At 35.6% G+C, this 20,351-nt stretch overlaps 1 protein-coding gene across 1 annotated transcript; it reads left to right on the top strand.

The window, feature by feature from the left end:
• Positions 1-15,968: 15,968 nt before the first annotated feature.
• LOC104221901 (protein terminal ear1 homolog) lies at positions 15,969-19,676 on the top strand. Its single transcript, XM_009773046.2, has 5 exons — positions 15,969-17,016; positions 17,153-17,753; positions 18,226-18,351; positions 18,432-18,573; positions 18,860-19,676. Exons 1-5 carry the CDS (start codon positions 16,287-16,289, stop codon positions 19,265-19,267), a joined length of 2,007 nt encoding a protein of 668 aa, XP_009771348.1. The 5' UTR covers positions 15,969-16,286; the 3' UTR covers positions 19,268-19,676.
• Positions 19,677-20,351: the final 675 nt, after the last annotated feature.

Raw genomic sequence — 20,351 nt, forward strand, 5'->3', positions numbered from 1 at the left:
AAAAGAATAAAAAAAAAGAAAATTTGGGCTAGTTTGGGTGATTAGGCAGCAAAAGAGCACAAGGAGGAATGTCTGCTGTGGGCATGGAACCAAACATTGGTAACCTTCTTAAAAAGAGGGAGAAGGGAATGGAGGAGACATATCCTTTTCACTTACTTTTTGTCAAGTCTAGTTAAAAGGGAGGGGACCCTCTTAGGCTTTTTTTTTAAAAAAAAAAACAATTGTAAAGATGAAAAAATAGGAGTATTTTGTGGCCCATCACCTATGTGCTTGAAATGGGGAACACAAGAACAAAACCTAGTAATCTATTCCATAATTTATGAAAATCATCCTTAATAAAGACAAATTATACCACCAATAATTGTTTGTTTGCCACGAACTTATCATATTCTCACTGTTGAAAAAACATTTGATAGCTAAAATCTAATGTGATTTTAAGTTAATAATATTTTGTTTACCCTCCAAAGTCTCTGAATTATAGTACTAGAATGTGAAAAACACGTCTGGCCGTCGTAAATTTGTACTCCAAAATCCTTTTAAACTTAAAATTTTGGTTTCCAAATTTACAAAACTTTATTCATCAAATCTTCTTCAAGGAAACATGCCTAAGACTTTGAAATTCTCTCTTGGTCATTCCTACATCTAATGTTACAGTCCACTTTATTAGTAATAATATTTTTCGCTTTAGATTTAGACTCACAGCTTTAAAATGCGTTACTAAAATCTAAAATTATACCTTATACATCCTCCCCCATTTTGTTGATATGGAATTTATCTTAAGTGTATATCAAACATATAAAGTACGTGTCTTAACATAATATAATTTCTGATTCTTGGTCGAGGAAAAAACAGTGAAAACAAAGCAAAAATAGAATGTAAATTATTAGTTGCCATGGACAATACTATGTGGACGGTATGGTTGAGAAGGAAAAGTAAGTTATGATAAGTTTTCTCCATTTAAGTTTTCAATTAGTACGACTAAATTATTTTAAGGTGTAAATTCTTGTATTCCGTATTCTTTGGATACTTATTACACTCATCACGCATGAAAGAGTATGGTCTCTTAAATTATCACAACCAAGATGTTGGAAGCTCCAAAACATGATATAGACAAGAGAGGAACCTCAAGTAATGGAGCACTACGTACTTTTATAAATTGCATATATAGGAAGAACATAATAATATGGACATAGTAGTTTTAAATATGATACAACCCTAACCAAAAAACATCTTAGTAATCAGTAGCAGATGTAGCATTGCGGTATCGAACTCAATACTTCCAATATGAACTATAAATTTTATGAGTAAATATTTATTAAAATTACAATAAATAGTATACATAAATTCATACTTTTAAAAATATAACAAGTTTATTAATGATAAGAATTTTAAAAGTTAATTTCATAAAATTTAAATTTTAAATCTGTCTATAATAGTAATAATTAAGATGTGTTTGTAGATAATGGAAGACAAAAGCGTGCAAAGCAACAATTGACCCATAATTTCAATCTTAATTGCCTTTCATTTGAGGTTGTGGTCACTGGTCCATTTCTTGAAATTCACAAGTCTCAATTTATAATCTCTTGTGCACGTGTGCTTTCTTTCTCATCTGGTTATGTGTGTTCTTTTTTTTGTCTTTCCAGTAAAATAATCATACATATACACAATATTATATTATGAACATTCGACAAGAATTAAACCTATATTAGCATTACAGTTAACAAATTAAAATTGAGAAGATATTGACAATTAAATTCATTCTCAAGCAACAAAGACTGATATCATATATACCTTAGTCAATTTGAGTTCCTGCCAAAAGGAGAGCTAAGTACAAAAAACACAATAGAGTGATGAATGAATTTGACTCTTTTATTATCATGAATGAAAATTCTTTAAAGATTCTTCAAGAATAACGAAAAAATATTCATACAAGGGAACGAAAATTGCAATGAGTCAGACTTAAATCCTATCGGTCTAATTGACTGCGGGGCTCGTTTGGTAGGAAGGATAATGAATAATTAATTTCAGTATTAAATTTAAGAAGAGTTTATCTCATGTTTGGTTGGGATAAATTTGCGATATAATTAATTTCAGGATTAATTATTCCGGTCGAGATTGTAGTATTTTTTTATCCCATGAAAAGGTGAAATAACTAATCCCAGAATAATTAATTCTGGGATAACTTCTTTCCAACCAAATGACCCCTACGTCAGCAATTGCAAATACAAGATTTAAGTAGATTTATTAATCTATTTTCATTATTACATGTAAGTTCTTTTTATTCTTCATATTACATATATACTATTATGAGGGCGGATCTAGCGTGTAGTATACGGGTTCCCGGGAACCCAGTAGCTTTTGCGTAGACTCTGTATTTTTGTTAAAAAATTTATTAAATATCTATAAATATCTATTTGTGAACCCAGTTATTATTGTATATTAATTTGAAATTGCGACAGGAACCCATAAACTTAAAATCCTGGATCCGCCTCCGACTATTATTATCCATCCTGAGAGTTGAAACTAGAAAAATTCGTGACGCTAGACGTCAAACCTTTAACACTATTATTGACATTGCAAAGTTTCATATAATTCATACTCATATATGCTATACACTCTCGTTAACTTAGTACGCATATGTGACAAAAAAAAAAGGAAAGAATCAATGTTATATTCATTTATTTTCAAGCATAAGATAAAGCAGGAGCAATAAATAACGATAATAATAAATGTTGTGGTTGAATGATAATTAAGTATTCTTTTATCTTAGTAGTATAACATATATGGGATTTTTCAGCAGAAATTCGTACTCTAAAATATCGGGTGAAAAAAAATAATAAAGAAAAACAAGTGATGAGGGCCCCTCATGATGGAGAAGTGACTGGTAATGTGTGAGTTTTGGCAGTGTCCTTATGATCTTTTTTACTCCATTAGGGCACATCAATATTTCAGAATTTTACTATTAGCTCGTCTTATTTTTGTGCTATTACACAGTTTTTTGCTTAGCTGGAAGACCTGGAGCAAATACATTTTTTTCACATTGTAGGTGGATTCTGTATTCTGTAATGAAACAAAATCCAGGACCAGTCTTAACATTAAAACAGCAACAGCAAAACGAGTCTCCGTGAACCAAACAGACAAAACCAACAAGACCTTTCGACCAGGCTTGTTCATTTGGATCGGATATTCGAAATCCGAACCGATCCATTCAATTTCGGATTTTGAATTTTGGATTGTGTTTAGTAAAATTTCGGATTTCGGATCAGATTCGGATTGGTATAATTTTAATACGATCCGATCCGATCCGATCTGAAATCCAAAATTATTAGGCATGTATAAATACTAAACTTTAGTTTAGGACATGTAACGACACCGTTAATGTATAGCGCCAGGTATTGTGGCGCTATACTGTAAAATCTGACACGCCCAGGTATAGCGCCACAATACCTGGCGCTATACATACATCATTAATGTATAGCTCCAGGTATTGTGGCGCTATACATACATTTTTAAACCCTCCGTCTTCTTCGTCGACTCCTCCTCCATTATTTTAACCTTCCCCTCTCTTCTTGGTCCCCACCCCATACCCGCTTCTGCCCTCTTTTTTAAAAAAAAAAAAAAATTGGGTCCCCCCGACACATAAAACTTGAAGAACTTAGGTCCCACATTCGAGGAGAGCTTTGTGTTATTGTTGATTCACACTTCCGGAATCAAAATTTCAATCTTTTTGCTTTCCGAAAATTCTAAATCGAGATATTTCGATTTATTTTAAGTTGAAACATTTATAATAATGCATATTATTAGATTTGTATGTGTTCTATTTCGGTTTGTGTGTTTTTTTCCGAAACTAGCATGTTAAATTTATCCGGATTTAATATTAGTGTTTTCTAAAAAAATATAAATTTGTAAAATAAATTTGTCTGTTAATATCCTGATTTATATATATGTGTTTTCATGTCGTTTTGTGTTTTATTTGCAATTAAATTTATTTATTGTTTATGGTTAGTTCAGATTATTTTTTAGCGTAGTAAAATCTAGACCTTTTTAGCGTAGTAAAACGCAGATCCTTTTAGCGTAGTAAAATTTAGAACCTTGTAGCGTAGTAATGTGTAATATTTTAGCTTAGAATTCCTTTTGTTTAAGTATCTTATACTGGTTGTTGAAAATGCAAACTTTGTACAATTAAGTTAATAATTGTATAAAAACTTATATATATATATATAAACACACACACACACACACACATATATATATAAAATTTGTACAATTAAGTTATTAAAAATATGAATTTAAATTATAATAAAAATACATAATTATTAATGATAGTTTGGTGTCACCGGTCCTCAAAATATCGAGCCCTGAACCCATATATATATATATATATATATATATATAATTTGTACAATTAAGTTATTAAAAAATATGAATTTAAATTATAATAAAAACACATAATTATTAATGATAGTTTGGTGTCACTGGTCCTCAAAATATCGAGCCCTGAACCATATATATATATATATATATATATATAATTTGTACAATTAAGTTATTAAAAAATATGAATTTAAATTATAATAAAAACACATAATTATTAATGATAGTTTGGTGTCACTGGTCCTCAAAATATCGAGCCCCGAACCCATATGTATATATATATATAATTTGTACAATTAATTTATTAAAATATATGAATTTAAATTATAATAAAAACACGTAATTATTAATGATAGTTTGGTGTCACTGGTCCTCAAAATATCGAGTCCCGAATCCATATATATATAATTTGTACAATTAAGTTATTAAAAATATGAATTTACAGTTGACGACATGGACGCGACTATACATCCCGGCCCTCGGACGTTGGATCTATTAGCCCTACAGCTCCAGCATAGATCCGAGTATATATGGGACGGACAGTTGCTTACGCAGACTTTCCGTGCTAGGAGAGTGGATCTATTGTGGGAGTTTTTGAGTCCTCCCCGCGTTTTACATCCCCGCGTGGTCCATTACCTGGAGGAGATGGGATTATATAGGATTATTAGGATTGGCCGGATATAGCTCGACTATGCTTTGATCACGGCCTTGATTGAGTGGTGGAGACCGAAGACGCACACTTTCCATTTGCCCATCGGCGAGGCCACCATCACACTCCAGGACGCTGAGATTTTATATGGCCTGTCCGTTGATGGCTTGCCAGTTTTTCTGCCTGCGACCATGAGATATTATTCGCGGTAGGCATATTGGGATATGTTGCACATGCTCACGGGTTTCATGCCGGAGGACGAGGCGGTAGCGTCTGGGTCCAGTCGTATACAGTTGGTCCCCATTAAAGACCACCTGGTGCAGATCCACCATACTATCACCGACGAGTCAGCGGAGGTGGATGTACAGCGATATACGAGGCTGTTGTTGCTCCTTCTATTTGGGGGGTCTTGTTCCCGAACACTTCGGGGAACCTAGTGAGCCTCCGTTTTCTGCATCATATTGCCCGGTTCGGATACAGCCATCTACAGTGGGGTGGTGTTGCCATCTCATATCTATACAGGCAGATGTGTCGGGCTTGCATCGGCACACAGAGAGACATTGGTGGCTTTCTGTCGCTTCTACAGATGACAACATATTCAAATAATATGTCCATTAGTTACAATTCTACCTAGTTATAGTTAATCTTATACTTTACGTCAACTTTGTATGTTAGGTTTGGGCCTGGGAGCAATTTTTGCAGTTTCAGCCACCTTTACCACAGCTACCGGCTAATGTAGAAATTTCGCAACTCCCTCTAGCCTGTAGGTGGGTTATGCGTCGTACTCTTGCACGAGAGTATGATGCCCATCATAATTTCCCCCTCTGCAGGGATATGTTGGATCTGCTGGAGGACGCACAGATGAATATCTAACTAAACTTACTTGTTATGGATTAACTTAGTATTGTGCATACTAACGGTTTGTGTTCTTATTTGATAGTTCATCTGGACGTCGTACAACGATGAGGTGATAGGTACCCTGCCAGCGTATTGCACGTTCGGCCGACATATTTGGAGGGCTTCTGTCCCGCTCATATTCCTCGATATTGTCGAGCACCATGCCTCCGAGCGGGTATTTCGTCAGTTTGGCCTGCCGCAACTTATACCGACTCCGCCTGCATGGCATGCTTTACATTATGAGAGGTATGATCGGTCCAGGGCGGACGACACATTTATGGCATGGCTTAACGAGCAGTTGGGTACTTGGGACATGCGAGGGGACTTGACCCCACCTCCGCAGCACTTTCCTATTCAACGTTATATGGCATGGTACCGCACTGTTTCACGACTTTTTATCGGGAACCCAGTTCATCAGGCACATGGTCGGTACGTCCCATATGCCGGGAGACACGAGGCCCTGGTATGTTTTCTGTTATTATTAGGTATATACCTGCAATTTAGTGCCAAATATGTAGTTTATATTTTTTACTTTGTGCAGGCGATTGGATTGCATACCGTCTATCATATGGGACAGCAGATGCAGAGTTATGTCCACGATCCTGTGGCCATGCAGGAGTATAGTCATCGATTCATGGATGTGGCTGCCCAGACACTGCAGCGAGCCTGATCGGATCAGTGTTTGGCATACGAGGCTGATTATATGGACCCAGCGCAGTACCATCGAGGTCGTGGTATCCCATGAGCTGGTGGTGGCCGACGAGCTGGTGGTGTCAGACGACGTGGTCGTGGGCGGAGAGGAGGTGGTCCCCAGCAAAGGGGCGTTGAGGCTCCTGCTAATGATATTGCTACTGATATGGCAGGTGGCATGCATGAGACGGACATGCCGTCTTACAGCCTTGGAATTTATCACACTCCAGTGCCATCGCAGGTGACCCCATCGGGTCAATTATTGATCACGGGCTCGGATATTCAAGGAGTGGATTGGGGTAGATACTTCCCAAGCCCGTCTACCACTATTGAGGATCGACCGACCCAAGATTTTTACAGTGGGCGTCGACTGAGTTATGGCTCCACATCACATGCGCAGGTATGAGTTTATTAGTATTTGATTTGAATTTGTTTTAACTGTAACTTATTTATTTTCTTTAACTTTATTAATTTCCTTTTTAAGGCTTCATGCGATGCAGCGACAGATGACTACATTCAGGATCTAGAGACGATGATGGTAAGACAATATAAATTGTTGTGAATTGTTATGTAGTTTTCTATACTAAGTTTCATATTATTATGTAGCCTTTTACTGGAGCTGACAGCACCACCGATACATGTCATCATGCGCCGCATCCGGCTATAAGGAGAAGACTTGATGATGATAATCGTGATAGCGTACCCGAGCGGGAGGGGATGCGCCTCAGGCCAGCGGCTGCATTGAGACACACCGGATGTGGGACACATTGACATGGTGTAAATAATATTTTTGTATACATTAAAAACAATATTTAATCGAATATGCGCATTACTTCTTTTAGTTCTCCATTCGTTTGATAGTTTCATAAAATAAAATTTAGTACAACACAAGCACTTAAACTTAACTTTTACTTCAATTAAAATAAAATGTAGTACAACACAAGCACTTAAACTTAATTTCTACTTCAATTAAAATAAAATTTAGTACAACAAACAAGGAAATCATTACTACAGCACAAACACAATCACAAACACAAACATAGCAGACCAACATAATAAAAATACATGAAATATGAAAAATACACTAAACACATACATGCCAATATTTAGCCCCGGTTGCTATTTATTCTCCGCTCTAACCACTTAAATCGTTCTTCCAGTTGTTCTTTTTCTTCTTCTACCTCTTTCAGTTTCGCCTTTACCTCCGCAAGTTCTAGTTTATATATTTTTTTACGATCCTTTTGCGCTTCACAATTCCATTGTGTTTTCCATTTTTCTTCTCCCACCTCCTTCAGGTTCGCCCTTAAGTCTGCAATAATTTTATTGCTTTCTTTTTCATGTTTCCATTGTTTTAAACACATATTATGAAGAAACTGCAGTTGTTCTCTGTAACATTCCTGATAACATGGTTCATCAACCCATTCCTGAAAATCACAAATAGGTTCGCCGGGAACCTTGTAAAACTGGTTCATAAAGTGCCAGTAACGGCGTCCAACTTCACCACCGTCCCAACAATTTTGCATCAAGCATGCTTTTCCACAATTTCACTTTGGTGGACGAAGAGGTTGGGTCATTTGTGTAATATTTGCTTTTAGTAAAAAAAACTTACTTTTAATAAAATATTTGCTTTTAGTAAATTTTGAGTACACAACATAACTACAATGAGCCCGTTATTTATAGGCGAGACAACACACACATAACGTACTATCTAATGGCGCTATACTTTACGTGTTAAATATAATGATGTTGACAAGACAACTTTATGTCAGCTGGTCAGCTTTTTCAGTTCGACAAGACAACACACACATAACATATTATCTAATGGCACTATATTTTGCGTGTTAAATATCATGATGTTGACAAGACAACTTTATGTCAGCTGGTCAGCTTTTTCAGTTCGACAAGACAACACACACATAACGTACTATCTAATGGCGCTATATTTTGCGTGTTAAATATCATGATGTTGACAAGACAACTTTATGTCAGCTGGTCAGCTTTTTCAGTTCGACAAGACAACACACACATAACGTACTATCTAATGGCGCTATACTTTGCGTGTTAAATATCATGATGTTGACAAGACAACTTTATGTCAGCTAGTCAGCTTTTTCAGTTTGACAAGACAACACACACATAATAAATATACAGATAATTTTATTAAATTATTATTTAAATAGATAAAATGGGAAAGTACAAATCATAGTTAACAAGCATAATTTTATTTCATAAATTTTGCAACATAGACATAACAACTAATTATTTCAACATCAACTCATGGGTAGTTAGGTACACTAGAAGAATACCCACCATGAGCTTGATTAGTTTTGCCACCCAAACCAGCCGAAGGACATTTACGACGGTCGTGTCTTGTTTGCGAGCATATACCACATTTGCGCGCATAAACGGTGTCACTAACATCCATTTGGTTCTGTATTCGCGTTCTCTTCTGCACCTGTCTTTTACTAAAATAGGACTTGTTACACACCATTTTAAATGGTTCCGGAAGCCAATAATGCTCAGCACCCACTGGCTGCAACTGACCACTATATGTGTTTAGGTACTTGGAAATACTATATTGTTGATCAACATAGTTGGTCTCCGCGTAACCAACACGTTGAAAACACTTGATGGCATGTGAGCAAGGCATGTGGTAGATGGACCTTTTCCCACAGGAGCATAACCTTGCTGATTCATTTAGGGTATGTACATTATTACCCCGATTATTATGGATAGCGGTGCGAACTTCAAAAACACCTCTTTCATTATCATACTGCAAAAATGAATACCAATGTGCCCGCCGTCTGTATTTCTCAAATCTCTGCATCGGCACTGGCATAAATTCAACACCCCTCTCCATCAATTTCGTTGCAGCTGCAGACCGTTCAACAAACCTCTCCGCCATCTGCTTGAACGACATCCGCACCATGGCTATGACGGGCAATCCTCTTGCCAACTTCAGTAACCCGTTGAAGGACTCTGACACGTTTGTAGTAAGAATTCCCCATCGTCTGCCACCATCTGCATGCAACGTCCACTTTTCAGGGTCATGTCGCATTAACCAACGATAGGCTGCCTCGTCTTCTTGCCTGATAGAATCCATATGCCTCCGGAATTTATGTTGTTGGTGGTCTTTTGCTGCCATCTACATCAAATCATGTAGATCCTTGTGGGGATGTGCCTTCTGGAAATTGGCCTAAATGTGCCTCACACAGTAACGGTGGTATGTATAAGGTTCTTGCCATGCAAGCAAGTTCTCCACAAAACTTAATATACCACCGTGCCGATCAGATATTAGACAAATACCTTAACGCTGTTTGACAACGTGCTCTTTCAGGTGGTTCAAAAACAGCGTCCACGTCTCCATGCTTTCATTGGCACAAACAACAAAAGCTAGAGGAAATATCTGTCCATTAGCATCCACTGCCACGGCTATCAATAGCTTGATATAGTACTTTCCATAGACATGAGTTCCGTCTATGGATATTACGGGCTGGCAATGCGAAAAACCATCAATTGCTGGCTTAAAGGCCCAGAACACGTAATTGAATATGTATTCTGGTGTTCCCGAACTCTGCTTAAGCTTCCATTCAACAACTGTCCCGGGGTTAAAGTGCTGCAGTGCGGCCATGTACTTTGGCAGAGATGCAAATAACTTATCCCAATTACCGTACACAATTTTAAACGCCCGTTTGGGCCCGAGAAATGCCTTTCTTTTCGTAATGGTATGTTCATATTCCTGGTGGACTGATGTAATGCACTCTTTGATTGTATACCTTATGGACGCTTCGAGGTGCAGAATAAGTACAAGAGAAATCAAGTCAATATCCAAGTTTAAGTGATTCCCGTTGAATGTGTCCATTTCGCATGTGTGGGTGAGAATATATTTACCCACTTTCCACATACCTGTCTTTTTCTTGGTCGCACGCAACATCCAATTACATGGCCAAAACCACCTGCGGCAAACAACCTTGTATACCATCGGACTTGACTCCCATACCTACATCTCACGACACTCTTTTACGTTGTTCATTTTACAAGCCCTGCTTAAGCGCACTTTATCGGGAAAAAGCATCCCCTTTGCAAGCACCGTTGGTCTAGACTCATCCCACATTGCTGTTCGGATTTCATCAAAATCCCATGTGAGAGCTTCCACATCCGGTACGGTTGACAAGTTATCAATGTAAGGAATCTCCCTTGAATGAAACGACACTTCAGACTCGTACACTCTTCGTCTAGGGGGGTCTCTCTTCAAATCAGGTCATTCCCCCTCATCCTGCTCATCACCATCCTCACGAAAAAGGGTGTCTCGTCTCCGGATTCATCGGCATTGTTATCGTAATCACTGTTCTATTCCTCACTCTGTGCATCTGCTAGATCCCGATGTAATATGTCATTTTCGGTCAATTGAGTGAGTACGGGTGGTTAAACTTGCTTGTTTTCACTGCACAACCAACAAAAATATAAGCTACTGAATTAATAAATGCTTTCCATATGGCTATAGCACTTCACTTACAAGTCGTAATATGATGAAATTTCATGTTGGACGTTTTCAATTAGGTGATGACTACCGGATGAGCCACTTGTAAAATTCATATCCGGACGGTATCCCCTATTAAATATATGAGCGTTAATACAAATTCAATACGCCAAAAATATACATAATTAACACAAATGAAAATTAAAGTTTACCACTCGTTTTGTGAATTATGGAAAGCAGGGTATAAATTATTTTCTCGCTGATCATTCGTCGGCGGTGATAAGTTTAAATCAAGGAAAACTCTTTCATCCGGAACCTGTCCGGCAAAAGCTGCTCCAGAATAACCACCCGATGACTGGGGGTTATCTCTACTACGCACAACCTCGTTTTTTGGAACGACTTCAACCTTCACGTACATCTCCAACATTGTGATTACAAGAAATTCCCGGCATTCGTCCGGAGTCCTCAGAAAATCACTCAAAGTTTCATCATCGTCGATGTTAAACTCCGAGTAAAAAGCAACCCCTTGCGGAGTGACGGAATACGAATATCTTCAAGTTACTTTAAGTATCACTGAACGTTTCCTCACACTCATTTTTTTGCATAACAACGATATCAATTTATCGTACTCTATTGTAAGTGGCAATTTAACATGACACTGAGCAGGTAAAGTGTAGCCTACAGAGTTATTCTCCATCACAACCTCACTCCCCCAATATAATGAAACTCTTATTCTAGCTCTTCAGACATAATGAAAAAATGTTGGAGAATTTAACAACAATAAACGTTTCAACAAGAGTTAAAGTTTTTTTTGAATGAATTTCTATACAATCCTAACCTCTTTATATAAGAAATGGCTAGCCGGAATTTATATATATATATAGCGCCCAAAAAGTTGGCACTATATGCTTTTGAATTATTGAAGTCAGGAATTGTTGGTAGCCAGGAAAAAGGAGTATAGCGCCACAATACATGGCGCTATACATTAATGATGTATGTATAACGCCAGGTATTGTGGTGTTATACCTGAGCGTGTCAGATTTTACAGTATAACGCTACAATACCTGGCGCTATACATTAACGGTGCCATTACTGTTAATATATAGCGCCATGTACTGTGACGCTATATATAAAAATATAACTTTTTTTCCCCACCTATTTATGTATTTTGAGTCCAAAAGAACCATAATTGGGACTCACGAAAAAGAGTCATTTCTATAATATGTGTACAGCAAATATAAAGCCAAATATGGAGTGAGTAGTCAAAATAGCCACATGAAAAAGTACTCTTTACTCAGAGCAATTATTATCTTCCTCACGTAAACAACCTGTCCTACTCTTCTCTTTTTGTTTTATTTTTTCCTTGGTTTAAAAGAACAACCTGATCCACAATCATTTTTTCCAAATCTAACTGATTATGACATAAGAGAATAATAATGGTTTTGCATTATCTGGCAACTGGGTTATGTTTATCTTTTTAATCGAGTAATTTTGAAATAATAATTTCTCCTTTGAAAAATATCCTTTAAAATTAGAAAAATATTAGATATATACAGACCAGTTACTCAATTTAGAATAAGATTGTTAATATTATGTATTTGCTTTGACTGCAATTCTTACAAGTTCAAAACAGCTCGGACTTTCGCTGGCCAAATTTAACTTTTTAATGCATTTACGTGTTTTTGCATTTTTCCTTTTGTGTACTTCCCTTTAAATTAACAAACTTGATGGATATTCTATAATTAGTTTAGATGATCCAGTTAGTCAAACCAATTTTACAGTGTATAATTGAAGATATCATTAAGTAGTTCCATACTTTTTGCTTATTAAATATTTTCCTTATTTGAAATTAATGTACATTAAAAATTTGTTCAAAAGGAAAAAGACAGGAAAAAATGGGATAAGTAATAATTCTTTCGTTCCCACTTATTTGACTGTTTTCATTCATCAAGATCAAGTTTGACAAAATCTCTCAAACAAAATCGAATGAAATTAGCATTTTGTTACATCAAAGCACTAAAAAGAGTAAATAATTGGAGATAAAGGGTGTGTTTTCCGTGGAAAATATTTCTTGGAAAACAAGTAATAATCTTATTCATTTTCCGGTGTTTGGTACGCAAATTAACGAAAATGACTTCTCAAGAATATTCATAAATAATTTAGATATAATAAACATGAAGCCATAAACTTTCAAACCAACAACCTTCCGGACCTACAAATTTCATAAACTTTCGAACCGCTAAACTTTAAAAACCGCGGAATTTCGAACCCGTAAACTTTATAATTTCTGAACCCATAAACTTCCAAACACATAAACCTCCGAACTCATAATTTTGGAACTTGTAAAATTTTGAGTCTTTAAACCGATAAATAATAAAATTAAAACTGAAAAAATATATTTTAAATTTTTTTCGGGGGGGGGGGGGAACAGAAATTTCAATTACAAAATTTTTTTTTGTGTGTGTGTGTGTGGGTGGGGGGTTGGGGTGGGTGGTGTAGAATGAAAAAACAGAAATTTTAAATTGCAAAAAAAAAAATGAAGATAAAAAAAATTATTTTTTTGCGGCGGCGGGGGGGGGGGGGAGGCGTAGTAGGGTGGATGGTAACGGAAAAACTGAAATTTGAAAAAAAAAACCTTTTTCTGGAGAGGGGGGGGGTGATAGGGGTAGGCATACTTTGGGCAAACCTGAAATCCAAACCGAAATTCGAATTTCTTGGATTTTCGGATTACGGATTGGATTTTGGATTTAATTTTTAAAATTTTTGTATTTTGGATTGGATATTAGATTTGGTACTTCAAAATTTTGGATATCCGATAATCCAAAATTATTATACTTTATTTTTAGTCCATTATCCATATGTCAATAGTAATAAGTCCAATACCCTACCCATTAGATATTACCATATATATTCAATAGTAATTACTAAGTTATTATGAGAATACTTTCTATTTGGACATGGTTTTACTATTTTTATTTTTTATCTGTCGTATTAATGTCTCTATTGTATTTTTTATTTTTATTTTTTATATAATAATTTCATTACTTTAATATTTCATTTGGATGATTGCAGTGAGAATGAAGGACTTTTCAGGGCAATTTAACATAAGTACTTCATTTGGATATTCATTTTTGTAAAAAGAAGAGACATCTCAACTTATAAGGTCAAAACCAAAAATCCAAAATATCCTAACCGATTAATCCGAAACTGAACTTAAAAAATCCGATCCAATCGAACTTATTTGGATTGGATTTGGATTGTCATTTCATCAATCCAAAAACTAAAAATCCAAACCGAAATTTCATATGCAATCCGAACTGCCCGAACGTCCACCCCTAGGGGGTGGGGTGGGTTGGTAAGAGTGGAGAAGGTTGAAAAGGAGTTTTGGAGAATGTTTTCCCTTCTTTTGATAAGGAAAATATTTTCCTCCAATTGGAGGAAAATGAATTAATAAAGAAAATGTTTTTCAAAACATTTTAGCCAACCAAATATGAAAAAATTGGAAAATATTTTGCTTCATATCAAACACACCCAAAGAAATGACGCAAAAAGAACATACTCCTCAGATCATTATACATGTATCACCTAGTAAAATTTATGCAAGGATGAAAAATCACAATCTTGCATTGATATCAACATTGCAGAGTAGAATTCTTAAATAAACTTGATATAGTTAAAAACTAATAGCCTGTTTGGCCAAAAGTATTTTTTTGGCCAAAAGCACTTTTGGTCAAGCTTCCGGAAAAAAAAAAGTGTTTTTGAGGAGAAGCAGAAGCAGTTTTGAAGAAGCAGAAAAAAATAGCTTCTCTCCAAAAGCACTTTTTTGAGAAACACTTTTGAGAAAATAACTTAGAAGCAGTTTTTTAAAGCCTGACCAAACACTAATTGCTGCTCAGAAGTGCTTTTCAAACTAATTAGCCAAACACAAACTGCTTCTCACCAAAAGTACTTTTGAAAAAAACACTTTTGAAAAAAATCACTTCTCAAAATAAGCTGATTTTTACAACACTGCCAAACGGGCTATAAGTTAAAAAATACCATACACACTACTACATTAGTCTCTTTGTCCTAATTTGCGTAAATGTGTTTTATTGAACACGAAATATAAGAAATAAAGAAAAAAATTGAATATTAACCCTTACCATAGAAGTTTACGAAGTTAGAAACTTTCCGATAGTATAAAGAGAAATTTAAAATTTAAGTGATAGCAAATATAGGAAAATATTATAGGAAAATATTTTTTTGGACTAACTAAAAAGAAAAAAAAGTGTGTTTTACTACTCCTCTACCAAAACAAGTACTAGGAACGTGGCACTATCAATTAGTTCCTAGGGGCATAGATATCTTGCCACTATCACTGATACCGTTTAGTCGTAATTTTTTTTAATCTATATATATAAATAATAAATATAATTAAAGTATTATGTACAATTATACAATATCACTTGCCATTACAGTAATTTATTCATTGGTTCATTTCTTCCACTATTGACACGCCTTATGAAATTTTTTGCGTACGTTACTGTGTACAATTATTATATGGAAAAAATTATTTTTTACGTTTGGGATTTTCATCAAAACCACATTAGTTTTAATATATTGAAGTGATAAAAGACATAATCTGAAACAACATCTCCGTTCCATTCGGGATAGAGGTAAGATCTCATAGGGGTAAGACCTCTATTCCCTCCCCAGGTTCCACCGGCGAGATTTTGATGGTCTATGTCGTTGATAAAAGACATAATCTCAATATTTAAATGGGGGTATTTCGGTAACTTCAATATATCATTTGACAGTCCCAAAAACATTTGAAGCAAAATTTGGTTAAAAAGATGGTCGTGCATTAGTCGTCTCATATGTTCTTTTAACGTTCTTGAATTGGTTTCTCTCTCTTCTCTCTCTCTCATGCTACATGGACAAGACTCTAGAGACTCCAGTGTATAGAGTGTGCTTCTAAACATAGACCCTAGAGAGAGAAAACTAGATAGAGTAAGCAAAAACCAAAGAGCTACTAGTCTTAATTTATGTCTCAAAAAATATAGTCTAGCTACAGAGATTATCATCACCTGTTATATGCACTGTAGCACCACCATAACTTAGCCAAATTTCCTAGGAAAAGAAACCCCATCTCAATCTCATAGATTCAAAGAAAAAAGCCCATCTCTGCTGATAAAGTTTGTTTCTCCGGTAGAAAAAATGGAGGACAATGGTATGGTTCATGGGAATCTTGATCCTAGAGCCCAAGAATTCATACCAAGATATCCTTTTCACCAACCCCCTAACAATTCTTTACCTTTGCTCCCTAATCAATTTTATTATCCTGCTTATCCATGTCCACCTCAGTTGCCGCCGCCGTTGCCGCCGTCGTTACCGCCATACGGTGATGATGTTGGATACCATCAAGTTACACACACGGCGTACGTTAGCTCAAACCCACCTATGCCTACGCCTTTTTTGCCACCTCCAAGTTCAATGGCTACAAGAACTTTGTTGTTAAGTATGGTTCCAGTTGAAGTGAGTGAGTCTATAGTGAGAAGGGATTTGGAAGTTTTTGGAGATGTTCGAGCAGTGCAAATGGGAAGGTTAAGAGAAGGGATTGTAACGGTTCATTTTTATGATTTGAGGCACGCGCGAGCAGCGTTGATAGAGATTCAAGAACAGAACATGCAACAGCAGTGTCGTTTAAGGAGGCATTATGAGGAGTCTATTTATTCTACTACTATGGGTGGTTTAATTCTTCCCCCTCTTCCATTTCCACTTCCTCCCCCGGCGCGTGGGCTTATTGCTGGAAGAGCTGTTTGGGCTCAGTTTACTTTCCCTCTGACTTCTAGTCTTCCTGATGGGAATAACCAAGGGACACTTGTGATTTTCAATTTGGACTCTCATACTTCTTCTACTTATCTTAGAGATATTTTTCAAGCTTTTGGTATATATGCTAATTTTTTAGTCTTTTTCCTTATTGGTTTTTAATAGTATAATGAATTCTCATATTCCTCGCTTTGGTCCTTGGTGAATATATGTTTTACTTGCTGATTATGTTTGTGTTGAATATATATATTTAGGGAATGTGAAGGAATTGAGAGAGACACCAATGAAGAGGCATCAAAGGTTTGTGGAGTTTTATGATGTAAGAGATGCAGCAAGGGCTTTAATGGAGATGAATGGAAAAGAGATAGATGGGAAGCAATTGTTGATTGAATTCAGTAGGCCAGGTGGAAATAGCAGAAGATTTTCAAGACCTAATTATTCATCACCTAAATTCAGTCGTAATTCAATCAACAACAATTATTCTCCTCCACAAAAATCTCAAAGGGTGTACACTTCACATTCCCAGAAATCAAATTATGGAAACCCTAGTGGAAGTGAGAGTTCAGGTAGTGGGTCTGTTCAAGATTCATTGGCATCTTTGTGTATATCAAATAATGGTAGGCCTGGGAAAATCAAGAATGCCAAAACATGTACTAAAACTATTAGTCCAAGCAGTAGCAGTGTTACAACTTCTTCGTCGAAGCAGATTTTACTACAAGTTAAGAGCAATAAACCATGGAAACAGGCCAGAGATTATGATCCTCGTTTCCTAATTAACGAAGATGCCATTATGGAATCAAATTGCAGTGATACCAGAACTACTGTCATGATTAAAAACATACCCAACAAGTACAGGTAATCATCCTAAATTCAATATTTTATTTCTTTATTTCCTTATATCTATTCATATTCTAATTAATTTCCCCTTTTATGTTTAAATGCTATAGGAAGTCCCCTTTACGCGGTGAATAACTAATGAAGGTTATATGTTGATTAAATAATGTACAAATTGTTATGGAGTGAATAATAATACATGGAAAAATTGTCAAAGGCTATTTTTTTTTAATTTTATGTCATTTCGTATAATATATATAGGAGTACTAGATTTCAGGTAACATATTACTGGGATAATAGCCACCAGTTAAATGTTGCATAAAATTAAGTGGGAATTGTTTTTTCTTATACAGCTGATCAAATGGCATTGCATTTCTAAGTACCCCTCTAATCAAATTTAGTTTAATTTTATACAATATTTTATGTTGTAAAATAGTGTAATAATGTTGGTATTTGGTATATTTGACTGACATATATTTGGGGTGTGGTGCAGTCAGAAGCTGCTGCTGAACATGCTGGACAACCACTGCATTCACTATAACGAGCAGATTGCCGACGGCGATGATCAGCAGCAGCCAAAATCCTCCTACGATTTCGTTTATCTTCCCATTGATTTCATGTGGGTTATTCAATTAAGATTGAATTTTTATCCATTAATTTAATTAGTTCTAACATGTAATCATATAAACTTTTTTTTAGTAACAAGTGCAACGTGGGATATGGATTCGTGAACATGACTTCACCACAGGCAACTTTGAGACTCTACAAAGCTTTTCACCATCAAAGTTGGGAGGTCTTCAACTCTAGAAAAATCTGCCAAGTTACTTATGCTAGATTACAAGTATGTTCCACCTCCCTCTATATTAGTAGCAAATTATTTTTTGTTTTTCCAGCATTGAGCTCATTGTTTAGTTTGTCTTTAAAAACTTTTATTTTGGTTGGCATTAATTTATTGAATAAGTTACATGAGAATTTATGTATGTATTATTTTATGTGTATTAGCAATAAAATTAAATTATTTTAGAGACAGAAAAAATGTGTTAAAATAAGTAGTTAATTCATGTATTAAAAATTTGTTGTTTTAGTATGGAGTAATTAGTTTGTGATTAAAAAATGCATGAATGAAGGGAATAGAAGCACTAAAAGAACATTTCAAGAACTCAAAGTTCCCATGTGAAGCAGAGGAATACATGCCAGTAATATTCTCACCACCTCGAGATGGCAAGTTATTAACAGAAGCTGTTCCTATAGTGGGTCGAGGAATGAACCCTCCTCCATTACTCCTTTCTGCCGTCACTTCCTATAAGGAACAAGAAGAAGAAGAGGAGTCTGATTCGGTAGAACAACTACTAGTGGAAGAAGTTGGTAGGCTAGTAGATGATAATGAAAATGGCTATATGGACAGAACTAATGATGACAAAGAAGCAAGAAACGGCGGCGTTGGTGTTGGTGTTGGTGTTGGTGTTGGTGAAGAAGATTACGATGACGACAACAACAATGATTCAAGATCATTTGCTGCTTCCATCTGCATGTAAAGATTTTATACTTGTCTTGTTGACATTTACAAAATCCTATGAAGAAAAAGAAAAGATTTCATTTCATGTTTCATGTGGAAGGGGAAAATTAAAAAATCGACCACTCCCCATGGCTGAAAACTGGCACAAAGGAAACAGCTTGCTACCACCCAATGGGTTTGCGTGTAAATCTCTCTTTTTCTACTCAAAAAAGCACTCTTCTGATCTCTCTACCTCGATCAAGGGAAAAGAACCCAACCCTTTCAGTCATACTCCTCTCACATACTTGTGTAGTGTAGTTTTAAGTTTAGCATTTTACTATTCTCTCTCTCTGTTGGATGGATAATTTCTTTGTCTTTGCAACATTGGTCTGTTTTCGTTGTAAAAATCTTTTGCATTCAAAGCAAGAATTCCATCTTTTTCGTTTTCACTTTTCCCAGGGTTGTGCATGTTTTGTTTTCCTTTATTAATCAATTACTCCATGGAGACCGAGTGTAGTATGGTTCAAGTTAATATGTTATGATAAGTTATTTATTATTCATTTCCAGTTAATAATCAATGCTTTTTAAATTAAATTTCTGTTTTATGCACTGTTTTTGTAAACCTTTCTATTAGCTTAAGTTCTTTTCAAGTAATAATTGGATTGGACAAATATTTTACACTGTTAATACACACTAACATAAACTCTTTTATGTATTCTCTCATAATGGATAATCCCTTTGTATTTCTTTTGTTCTCTCTTTGAAACATTGGTCTGTTATCGTTGTAAAACTAGTAAAATCAAAGGACTAGATCTTTTTCATTAAAAGCAAGAATCCAATTCTTTTGGATTTACTTTTCCGAGGATATTGAGCATGGTTTATTTTTCTTTGTCAATCAATTTTTCGGGGTCTGTTTTTTATAATAGTTATTATTACCTTATCGGAAATATTAAACCTGACTCTTTATGTATCTGGCATTAATTGGAAGAGGGGAGAGTTAGAAAGGCTGGGAACCTATAGAGTGGTAATACTGGGAAGGAAACAATAATTCGATTTTCAAGAAAAAGTTGGTGTTTTTTGAGCGTATTTGCGACATTGCTCTTGTTTTAACCTAATTAATTAAT

Source organism: Nicotiana sylvestris, chromosome 12 (assembly GCF_000393655.2).
Source record: "Nicotiana sylvestris chromosome 12, ASM39365v2, whole genome shotgun sequence".
Classification (NCBI taxonomy): Eukaryota; Viridiplantae; Streptophyta; class Magnoliopsida; order Solanales; family Solanaceae; genus Nicotiana; species Nicotiana sylvestris.

What these genes read in the sequence shown, in the direction of transcription:
- LOC104221901 (XM_009773046.2), top strand. Translation starts at nt 16,287, where the DNA reads ATGGAGGACAATGGTATGGTTCATGGGAATCTTGATCCTAGAGCCCAA. An exon ending in AACATACCCAACAAGTACAG is followed by an intron (nt 17,754 to 18,225) that starts GTAATCATCCTA and finishes GGTGTGGTGCAG; the next exon opens with TCAGAAGCTGCTGCTGAACA. An exon ending in TATCTTCCCATTGATTTCAT is followed by an intron (nt 18,352 to 18,431) that starts GTGGGTTATTCA and finishes ACTTTTTTTTAG; the next exon opens with TAACAAGTGCAACGTGGGAT.